At 44.2% G+C, this 12,120-nt stretch overlaps 1 protein-coding gene across 2 annotated transcripts in view; it reads right to left on the reverse strand.

Moving 5' to 3' along the window:
* LOC125946410 (uncharacterized) overlaps positions 1–12,120 on the reverse strand; it is a 94,523-nt gene that overhangs the window by 53,297 nt on the left and 29,106 nt on the right. For both annotated transcript variants that reach the window (XR_007467567.1, XM_049669532.1), the window contains exon 2: positions 1,441–1,533. Coding sequence is in view for 1 of the 2 variants with exons in the window: in XM_049669532.1 (XP_049525489.1) it covers positions 1,441–1,533 (93 nt within the window). In the remaining variant the exon portion in view is untranslated. The remainder of the gene's footprint in view (positions 1–1,440; positions 1,534–12,120) is intronic.

Genomic DNA, 12,120 nt, shown 5'->3' on the forward strand with positions numbered 1-12,120 from the left:
CTGCCTTCATTCTTTTTATTCGTGACCTTCCCGATGTTTCCTCATTTTCTTATCTTGCATTTTTTATGTGTGCTACATATACACTGTCGATCATCCACAGCATGAAAATATGGAAGGCCGGTGAAGCACGAAAGTTAGCACCAGTAGAATAAGCAGAACAATATTAAATGGAGTGCTGGAACGCGCATAGGCAAACATGACTATTCCGCTCCAAATGCTTTTGTTACGATTCACTAGCACTCTCCTGCTCTTGCGCTTTTTCTGAGTAGTGTATCTATGCATTGGGTTCACGCGTCCGCCAAAAAAGAAAAGACAAAATTCAGATAAATAAAGAGACTGCCTGAGATTCTATAGTGCCATATTGACTTGACAAACAGCCCAGCAACTGCGCTTTCAAGAGCTCAGTTCTAGCCCGAACCCATTCGTCTCGCTGGCGAAGCTCCTCTCTCCCTGTGCCTCCGCCCGCATGTGGCCTCCATCTATCAAAGTGTCACGGAACGGTGGCATGTATTTGCGCAGGGACGATATTAATAAACACTTATCCGAGGCACCCCATAGTGCTTTTCTGGCACTTTGGTAACATTCGCGCAAGACGACTCGGGCTGCCGTCGTGTTCTGCTACTGTGAAATACATTCAACAATGGGTGGAAAACGGTTATTGTGTGGTTGAAAACAAGGTGATAACCTTCGCGCGCAACTGTGTTTACTTTCATGCAGGGAGCCAGCCACAGCAGCTTACAACCTCGAGTGCAGTGGGACTTCAGAAGAGTGTAACTTAGTCAAAATGAAATGTTCAGCGCTTTTGTTCACGAAAATGTGCACATTGTCGGTGAGCCATGATGGTGTGAAGCTTTAAAACTTTTAACAAATCGCAACAGAAGGACTGAAACTGCAGGATTTGCTCTTTTAAGTGAGATGATTCTATCAGCAGCCTCGTCCTCAGATTTGGTTACATTTCAAAGGAGCGATAGCACGGGGCTGGTAATGAATACCTGTCTCAGCGAAAAAAGGTTATTCCTGCATTAGCCAAGGCCCCATTGCATTCTATGCTACAGAGTTCAGTTTCGGTGCTGGGTACGAACAATTGTGATTTGCGGGCGCATTCCGTGTTTGTCCCGCCATAGTTATTTTGCCTTGATTTTAGAAACCTTGCATCTCGTTGTTTGTTTATAATTTCTGATAACGCGACTGCTTGCTCTCTAGCTGCCATTGCTTTTGAAATACAAATTCATTCCTGAATGATCCATAGTCCGAAGCACGCCTTATCACTCTCATTGTTCGCGCTTGCTTTTTTGAGTCAAGATAGCGATTGAACTGAGCTGCAGAATTATTTAAGGGGGAAATCATAGTTGCCAACATGAAATAAAAGGACTCCTTTCACCATTGTCATCGCGTTATCTCCTGCTCACTTCCCCTTAAAAACGAGACCAAAACACCTACCTTGTTCATGTTTTTCTTGCCGAAGGACAAATTTGGCAATGCACAAGTGCCGCTCACACACCGCCGCTCATGGTCTCGTAACAACGTAAAGACCTGCACAGATCAGAAGCCAAATGGACAAAGCTGTGCATTTGTACAAAATGTACAAATGTACGAACTACTGTACAAAGTACAGCAGCGCTATCACTAAAAAAAAATGTTCGTCGCCTCTAATTTATTTGCCTTATTACCTTACTGCTCCTAACAGGCAGTATTTGCTGCACTGAGGATGCAAAACTGGGCGAGTTGGTATTGATTGCAAATATTGATTGATATGATTGATTGATTGCAAAAAGGCAACAGCGCACTGAAAACGAAGACGAAGGAAGATGTGGACTCAGCACAAGCGCTGACGTTCAACTGAAAAATTTATTGAATGAACGAGTTAATACACACTTAAACTGCGCACGCGCCTGCAAGGCAGTGGACAATTTGTGACAAGCATTCGTGGTTAGATCAGGTGACACAAAAAAATAATAAATTGACACCAATCTAAAGCAGCGTGCTATCAACGATTTGCGTGGTCTCAAAAGGAAATTTCTTTTTCTTGGATGGCTATTGAAGGTTGACTAACCAAGTCTGGTCCCGCTTTTTGTATTCTATATGCCTCACAAATTTCAGGTGTCAACTGGTCTGGTTGACGAAAAAGAAATAGGATGGCGAGAAAGAAATAAAGAGTGGAGAGAAAAAAAAAAGAATGTCCTAGTGAATTCTGCGGGACACCTGCAGTCACGGGAATGAATTGTCAAGAGTGAGGAGCACACAGAGCCTTTTAGCGCATTTTCGTGCTCCCTGAGGACGCACTTTTACACACCGTCCTGATTGTCCCAAGTAAAGTCGGGCAAATGTGAGGGGGATACTGCACACTACCACAACGGCGCAAGTCACAAACATATTATTGTGCCAAGAGGCAAATGCAAAAGATGTCTGTCCTGTACGGGTATCTTTGCGTCGACATTGTGCATAGAAACAGCAACAATACTGCAACGCTATGAGTCGCGCTATTACTTAAGAAATGAGGTTTTAGGTGCCAAAACCAGTTCTGATTATGAGGCGCGCCGTAGTGGAGGGCTCCGGATTAATTTTGACCACCTGGGGTTCTTTACCGTGCACTACAACGCAAGCACACGGGCGGTTTTGTATTTCGCCTCCATCGAAATGCGGCCGCCGCGGCCGGGATTCGATCCCGCGTTCTCGTGCTGAGCATTTTATTTAATCCGGCAGCCTGCAATACCGTGGTGGAGCGCATTGGACAGGAACTTTTTATCCACTAAAACAATTTTATTCAGAGCACTTCTATTTTAGGTTCGTTAGTCGTAGCGGAATCGACGCCAGCTAAGGGTACCAACGACTGCCTGCGCAGATAGGAGCTCAACTCATCAGTGATATTTCTCGTCTCTGTAATCAATAGCGGTGCTTCGAGTGAATGAGTCCCATAGCGTGCTCTGGCTGAGTGCTGGACAAACAGTGCAACGAGCCGCACCGCTTTGTGCTCGTACCGAGAACAGTGAGCCTTCGTCGGCAGGCACTTTCACGTGTACACGGATGCGACGAAATGAAGGAGGACAGGACGCGCAGTGAGGATTGGGATGGAGGAAGCTTTCAAGCAAGAAAACTGCACTGCGAAGACATTGCAAGGGCTCAGTTTGAGAATGAAGCGATACTACGGAGGAGTCTTTTCGATGGACGTACGTGCGAGACGCCCGACCGACTTTTTCGAAAACCTTCCCGATTATTCGGACCTGCTACTCCAATTGTGGAAACGCTATGGGGCCAAATGGTGACCATTGCTGACTCGTACTAAGAGAGCTGATATCGGGTTACGGTAATTTATAATATGGCGGCTGCATATTTTGCCGTCTTGCTTGATGCACCACTCTCGTGATTCCTGGCGTCATTGGGTCGTGCACTGTCTTCAGTACTTTAGTGTAGCCCTTTTCCTCGCGAGGCTTATAGCATTGCTGTATGAAATTTCAACCTGTACCAAGACAGTGGGTGGAGAGAACGAAGGTAAAAAGCTTGGAGACAGCTCTAAATTTCGGTGACTACACACTCATTCCATTAAACGTGACGTGCGTAGCGTAGACACCGTTGTAGTGCCTAGACACTTCTGCGACGATCGAGTGCGTTGTCGGGGAGTAAAACAGGCGAAAGCGAGTCATAAGCTCTTTTCCTATATCCCTGAAGAGTTTTGTCCTTGTGCTTCGGGTGGTGGCAGGATCAAGATGGGGCCCCGTCGGAATCGTCTCTTCTTCAATTGTACCAATCCCTGTTCGTAGGCTATATAAGATACAGCATGCCGGTGCTCTCGAACATGAGACCCAGCTGTGTGCGGACGTTAGAGAGCATACAAGCTCAAGGTTTGCGCACGTGCTTGGGCCTACCACGCTGCACCTCAACGAATGGAACCATTGCGGAAGCTCGGGCTTGTCCCATCAACGTATATATGCTCTGCGAACCTCTTCGAGTGCACCTACGCTTGTTGACCCGACATAGGCAACATCCCCTATCAGCACTCCCTGCCACACACCCAAACTGCAGTTTTTCAAGAACTATATTGCGTCATGAGAACATTCTGCCGTTTAGATTCTCTTCCCCATGCATTCCTAGTGCACCTCCGTGGGTCCTGCCTACACCGCTTGTTAAACTTCAAATCCCTGGGATTACGAGGAAGTCCTGTGTTTCATCCATTGGCCTTAAGCAACTTACCCTATCGCACATTTTTACAGCATACAGTGGTACTTCTCACGTGTATACCGATGGCTCTGTTACCCCATGTGCCTCCGCCGCAGCCTTTGTCATCCCGCAAATGTCCATCGCTCGACGGTTTAAATTAGACCACAAGTCCATTTCAACTGCTGCAGAACTTGTTGCTATCCGCGAGGCAATACGATTCCTTGCAAGAGAGCCTCCTCGCATATGGACTTTATTTTGCGACGCCAAACCCACTCTTCAAGCCATTGAGTGCGTTATGAGACAAGGCCCTTATTATATTTTAGCTCTAGAAATCGCAGAGCTTCTCGACATTGCGACCAAATGCGGCCACCACGTCACCTTTCAGTGGATACCTGCACACTGTGGCGTGATATGAAATGAACAAGCAGACACTGAAGCTAAAATAGCTGTAAATAATGCGCCAGAAGTAAGCATCGCGTTCTCACAAACAGACACGAATGCCCTGCTTCGGTGCGTTATGCCGAACTCTACACTTGAGTACTGGACCAATCCTGATCGACGACACAAGAGACTGCACAAATGGGACCCAGAAATGAAGTTCCGCATGCCTCATAAACTGAAGAGGAGTATAACAAGTCTGCTACACCGGATTCGTCTTGGTGTTGCACTCACGAGGCGTTATACGCATATCATCGGCTGCAGTGACACTGGTCCTAACTGCGATCACTGCCCAGTGCCAGAAACACTTGAGCACATATTTTGCTCATGCCCAGCGTACGCGCGAGAACGGCAGAGCCTCATTTCAAATATTCAGCGAGTAACTAAAAGACCAATGTCTGACGAGATTGTCTTAGGTCCTTGGCCTGACGCCAACAGCGCAGCTGTGGTCATCGAAGCGACGGTAGCCTTCCTTCAAGCCACTGGACTCCATGCACGGCTATAGTATGACCTCAACGGGATGGACATGTACATACGCACCTCCTAATCTTATCATCATCATTCATCGCTCTTTTTATCCCCTTCCCCCTTCCCCAGTGTAGAGTAGCAGGCCAGAGCAAACTAACGCTCAAGCCGACCTCTCTGCCTTTCTTCAAATAAACCTCTCTCTGTCTCTCTTTTCCTATATCCCAGCCTATAGTGCCGATACAACTGACACCTGCTTTGATTTCGTTGATATACCCGACAAAGATAAAAAAAGTACACGTGTCAATGCACTTTCATGGAATATATAATGGGAACCTAAATAAATGTCGTGGACACAGTTATAAGCGATGCGGTTAGAGAGAAGCATCCCGTCGTTGCAAGTAGTACTGTCCTTGGTGTACAAATTCTGGCGCTGTAGTAGTGCGTCCAAATTCCTTATTGTTTCTATAGCAACCATTTATTTTATTTTTTTATTACCCACAGAGCCTATCAGGCATTACAGTCTTGTATGAGCTATATTGCTCTTTGGAACGCTTGGAACCTTAAAGTGGAGCTCTCTTCTAAGATCTATACAATGCGTCGGAGCTTTACCCTGAACCTTAAAATGCGGCAGTATTGCCCTGGGTTTGAAGTTGTTTATAGCATATAAAAAAGTTATCAAGAAACGTCAGTGCACCAGGCTAAAGAAAGAATAATGAAATATTGTCAGCAACCTAATTACAGCGAGGCGCATTCTTCTGTATAAGTTTTCGGTATCACGAAGGTAGCTCAATCCGTGAGCAGAACGAATAAAGTGTGTCCATTATTAAAAAATAAGGAAATAAAGGAACTCGGTGAGAGTACCCACAGGAAGGGTGTCAGCCATTGCTGCCAGTGCATTCTGAACTACGCAAGAACTTCAGCCACACACACAGACGAATGCACGCAGAGGAGTAACGAGCTTGCCGCGTTCATATAAGGTATGAAATGAAACATTTTCCGGCTCAATCGGCCAAACCGTGAGCTTCGTCTGAGCACGAATTACACTGCACAACATCGTTCTCGTGGAAGACCGAGCTCTCTCCATGGTCCTGTTAGCGTTTATACTCCCCCCTCTCCCTCCCCCTTCTCCAGTCGCCCCTTGCCTCCACCTTTACTTTCTTGTATTTCTGTATTTAACGTTTTCTTTCTCGTAGTTGCTAAAATGCTGCTACGCCTTTCGCGCGTAAACGCGCCTGGCCAGAGACCGACGAAGAAGTCCAAGCGGATAATTGCACTGGCCTTGCAGTGTTCCTTTCCCACTAGCGCACGTTAAAAAGAAAATCCTTCTGTACCACCTCTCGCTGGTTTGCTGCGATTGCGCCACTCGCTAATGGAAATGGAAGCGCAAGCGGGGCAAAGTCTGAATGCGTGTTCTGGCATAAGAGATTTCTCTCTCTCTCTTTCTTTTTCTACTTCCCCCCCCCCCCCCGAATCTTCTGCGTGGTTGTGCCAAAGCATGGTGTGAACGCTTAACGTCGGTGCAACTTCGAGGAAAGAAAAGCTACGTGAGTGAGAGGGATATGAAATGCTGCAGAATTGTTTGTGTTTAGAATTAGAAATGTAAAAAAGAACTTGCTGAGATGATGTTTCGGAAACCTACGCGATATGCTTTAAACGCGACAGTTTGCGCACAAAGAGCGTGTTTTGTAACCGAGGGAGACAGTGATTATATATATATATATATATATATATATATATATAGATTCCAAAATAATTTCGAAACGCTTTGTAGAAACGGGGAAAGCGAGAGAAAGGAGATGTTCGATTATTATGCGCATGCGTGCACTTAACCATAACGCGCGGTATGCTGACTCAGACGCTAGTAAAGGGCCGTGGTAGGACGAAGCGATAACCTTAAGGACTCCGCTATGCTCATTGTGGAAACGGAGTGTTCATATTGCGGAGAGGGATCCGAATCTCATGTAAATTACGAGGTTGTTCCTGCACGAACAAAATGCATTGGTGAGGAGGGGGCGTTGCACAATGAAAGATTATCTTATACTTAAATTTTGTTTTCCAACAAAAAAGAAATGAAACGAGAAAGAAGCTCAAAAATCGATATGTTCAAAACTCCTGCACTATCACGAAACAAGAGTATCCAATTTTTCAAAGTTGCGAATATGAACTTTTCTTGCAATGAATTGTTAAAGCGACCTACAAAGATGAGGACTGGCTTTTTAGGAAAATGATGTTGCACAAACTCGTCTGAAATGTAGCTTTCATCTCTCTCTTGGAGCACGTTTACTTTATTCCAGTATGCCGTAGCGCGGCCACACGGCCCCGATTAGAGCATTGCCCATTTAGATTTATTGCGATTGTCACAGTTGAAGCACCTATGGTGTTTAGAGGCTTGGGAGTTGCTTTACATAGAAAGCTACATGGCAGGCTACGTTTATCGTTGGGATGTAGTCCTTTAAAAGCGCGAGGTAAAAATCAGAAAGAAAAGAGAATTTGCCCTTAATTGTATAATGCCTTTTTTGGGCTTTACATGCAAAATGTAAAAAAAAATAAGACATTGAAAGGTGGTTTTCCTGCAACATAATTATTTCACTTTGACTGGCACAGTTCACGCTGTAATTCGTTTAGAAAATGTAGCTCTTATACGTGCTAATTCACGGGCTGTCAGTAATATTCTTTTTCTGCCTCAATAGGAGGTTTCGCCGACGGAGAACGTATTAGAAAGGGAGGACGAGTGGAATCTTGTTCTAGACATTTGCAGCAGTACGCTCTGAAAACATTTTGAGGAGGAAACACTGCAGCAATATTACGTGCAATGTTCAGTTTTCCCTGGCTGCCTTTTTGCTGAAAGCTATATTCACGTGATCAGAAAAATACTTAGAGTAGGTGTCAGAAGTTTCATCTTTCTGAAACGTAAAATTATCTGTCACATTTGAATGAAAGCTGAATCACAAGAACAGCATAAATCTTTCTCGGACAAGACACGCCACCACTGACAACGCCGGCATTGTTTCAGCTACACACCCAATTACATATGCAAACAAGTTAATACGTGCAAAATACATGCGCACGGTCGAAAAAAATATGTACTTGGGATAGCCAGTCAAGGCCAGCATTCCTGCAGGCGATATCCAAAGATGGCGAACTTTTTGAATGCGGTCGCATTACGCTACTGCCTGGCGCCCTTTCCCCACGCCAGCGACATTCAACGATTCTTCTATGGTTGCTTGCTGGGCCAGTTGGTTCCTTGCAACTTATGCAACAGTGGGAAGAAAAATAAGGGGGGACGACGATAGAGACAGAGTGAAATAAGGGCTCTTTTCACTCTGTCTGTATCGTCGTCGCTCATTTTATCGCGATGTTACTCGTTTAGGTTCTTCCAACTTTTAAAATTCTTGCACGCTAAAACCGCGAATCAAAGGCAATAGTCAGAATGATTCGTCCACATGAAAATATATTGTTTAGCCGACAGCAGCACATATGTCAGTGTGCAGTGCAAACGAAAGGATTGCGAAGTCATGAAACTGAGGCAGCCCATGCGACCTACACGCTGGATTAGGCACTTATTATCTGCATGCATCACAAGAGCACACACAAAAAAGAAAAAAAAGGATACGTTCTGCTTACGCTATCATGGCTTGTTCACTGACATTTCGCAACCCCTCTTTTTTTTTCTCTCCTTCCTAAAGCCACTGGGCCGTAGACTACGCCATAATCATCTTTTGTTCTCAGTCACGAAAAAGGCGTTGTCTTGTGCTTTTTTTTTCTTTGTCAAATCATAAACCGTCAATGTTTCACCCACTACGTATGCAGCGCTTTCACAAGAAAGCGAATAGAGAAATATGCAATTTGACTTAAATTATTCATTCTCCTCCGAAAGTGCAGAGCGCTGACTCGTGCAGAATTTTTACAGGGCCTGGACAGGCCACGGCTCATGAGCGTTGATAAAGGTCGAAAGTGTCGCAACTCGTCTGACACGAATGTTATTAATAAAGGCACTGAACAAAAGAAACAAAACAAGAGAATTGGAATGCCAGCTTTGACGGAAACCTTTTTGAGAGAGAGGCTCGTGCAAGATTAAAGTAATTCAGTCGAACGCTGAGAAACTTACGACAGGCTTCGTGAATTTTTAAGATAGCCTTCGACCTCTTAGACATTTCACGGCAGGATTAAAGGAAAAAGCTTTGCCTCCAGCGTGTGAAAAAGTGCAGCGTCAATGCCTGGCGACTATGTGCTAAGAGATTATTAAGTATTCCTTCAACCCCGATGACTTGATTCCCTTTGGCGCTGATCATGAGTGTTTAGGCACGCTCCAGAAGTGAAAACGAGTCCAGAAGAAAAACGAGTTCCCTGCTATCGTCAGTTGAGTAAAGCCCCGCTGAAAAAAAAAGAAAAAAAAAAAACGAATGGAGGCATCACTAACGTATATTTATGCTATAGCAATTTCGTTAGAAAAGACCATTGTGTAAAAATACAGGGCATGGACTATCAGCGTTGTTTTCGGTTCTGGCTGAAGTATCTACCTTAAAAGTTTAATTGGACCGTAAATGACGAGCATTATTAGTTTCAAAAATTATTTTCATTTTTATGTATGTGTTAAAACGCTCCATAGCATGAGGGGCGCCTTCTCGCTAGTGTGTGTTTGCTGAAATGCACTTAAAACAGCCGTAATATATCCGAATTAGCACAATAGGCATTTATGTCCAACATACGATGCAAATTACTAGCGGTAAAGAAGCCGGCATTGTGGTGCACTTTTTGTACATTGACTGTGGTGAGGTTTATTGGCATTTATATGCACTACACTGATAATGGTCCTGACTTTTTATTTTTGCATAACAACATCGAGGAAGAGGAGAAGGGAGAGAGAGAAAAGGTGGAGAAGTAAGCCAGACGTGGCGTCCAGTATACTAGTCTATGCAAAGGAGGAAATGTTAAGGAACGAAAATAAATAAAGGAGAAGACGGGAAACATGAGCAGTGGGAATATGTGGGGCTGCTCATTACGCCTTTAAAATCGACCGCTCAGACACCATCTTTGCTGTATTTAAAAAAAACACAGCCAGAAATATAATTGTGATTATGGCAAAGTTTCCTGCTATCAGTTATTACAAATGCACAGGACGCTCCAATGGCAAAACGTTCTCGCACGATTTCTCATCGAGCGAAAAAGAAAGAGTTTCAAGCCAGGCAGTTAATCAGCTTGGCCAGTTAATGGGCCGCCTAAAAGCATGCCAAATTTAGTTGCAGAGAACAAATGGCCCGTACTACATGTTCTTCCGCTCGAAAATTGCGTTCAGCCTTCCACTCCCATTCTGAAGTAGCATTTTATGCGCGATTCCGTGGGCGTATAGGCGACTGCGCATTTATGCGCCTGCATCACGCCGCTGGAGCGTTGAATAGGATTAGGCCTCGCTGTCTGTAAGCTCTCCATTCTTTCGCCGACATGTCACACGCGCTTTTTGACAAAGCCAGGACAGCCGCCGCTATTCACTCCCTTTGTTCACCACCGTCGAGCGATGACGGCTCGGGGACGGGAATTTGTTAGAAGCTTCCGCCGCCGTCACAAAGCCGCAGTTTTAAAGCGTCCTCTTTTGTCTATATCGACGTGCACGCTCGCGCTGAGAGTAAGCCATCTTCTGACGCACTTCACCGGGAGACACCGCAATGCAGCTTTCCAGATTTATGCAATCTAATTCTGCTCCTCGTCTGCTCTGTTATACATGGGTTGCTTTGGAGAGATTGTGGTGAAGAGTGCATCAGCTAGTCCAATTCTTCATCGTATACAGCAATAAATAAATAAATAAATAAATAAATAATAAATAAATAAATAAATAAATAAATAAATAAATAAATAAATAAATAAATAAATAAATAAATAAATAAATAAATAAATAAATAAATAAATAAATAATAAATAAATAAATAAATAAATAAATAAATAAATACCTATGATTCTAATAACGATAGCGCCGCTTGACGTTTATCCATACAAAAAAATTATGAGGTTTTATACGTGCCCAAACCACGATCTGATAATGAGGCACGCCGTATATAATGGGGGACTCCGGAATATTTTGGACCACCTGGGGTTCTTTAATGTGCACCTTAATCTAAGTACACGGGTGCTTTCGCATTTCGCCCCCGTACGAGTACATTGTGTTCCTCCACCCTTGGTGCGAGAATCCTCCTCCTGGTACTAAATGGATGGTAGGCCGAAACATACCACTTTGCCTCAATGCTCTCTCTTCAGCGGACTTTGTGAAGTAGAAAAATAAGAGAAAAGAAGACACGGTAGCTGCTGTAATAATATCTCTACAAAAGCAATGCATGTGCTAACCATTAAGTTTATTATTCTTTGCTTTGTTACTGCGGCAGTTAGGAACTTCATACTCGAATGACTCTGCCCGTCTTTCGGATGTTTTAAAGCAAAGTTTTCTATACATAATCCATAAATGCAGCAAGCTATGTGTCGTACTTCCTTGCGCCTACCCCTGTCATCGCCTTTAATCCCTGAACAAGCGCCACACATCGCTTTCAGACTCATCACATCACTGCTTAAATGTCTCACACTGTGCGTCCCCCTTATTTGGTGCTTCCGGCATTGCTTAAAAATGGTGCAGTGAACAAATATAACAATTGTATGATATTAAATTTAAAGCCTTTACGGTGGGTAAACACAAACATTGCATCAGGTTACACGTGGCGCAGGATGAAAGTAAACGCAATTGTACGCACCGCCATTATTTGTAGAGGATTTAAATAATCATTTTAATAACTTCATATACACCTAAATATCTATGCTAACTAATGTCAGCCATCACCTGGCTATTGCATACAGCAAATTGTGCGGGGTTTTGTGCTCCAGGCGTATTGTACGAGAGCTGCAGTCTGAGAATGAATTTCGGTAACTGCATCAAGTAATACTGTGCATAGTTGACGAAGGCAACATTGTGCGACTAGAGAATAAGTTGTTCTTGAATAGATGGCTGTATCAGCTGACAGCCTTCGACACGAAAGTTTTTGATGCGACCCCGTTAGAACACGCTCATGCGTGCGCGAT

This window comes from Dermacentor silvarum, chromosome 6 (assembly GCF_013339745.2).
Source record: "Dermacentor silvarum isolate Dsil-2018 chromosome 6, BIME_Dsil_1.4, whole genome shotgun sequence".
Taxonomy (NCBI): Eukaryota; Metazoa; Arthropoda; class Arachnida; order Ixodida; family Ixodidae; genus Dermacentor; species Dermacentor silvarum.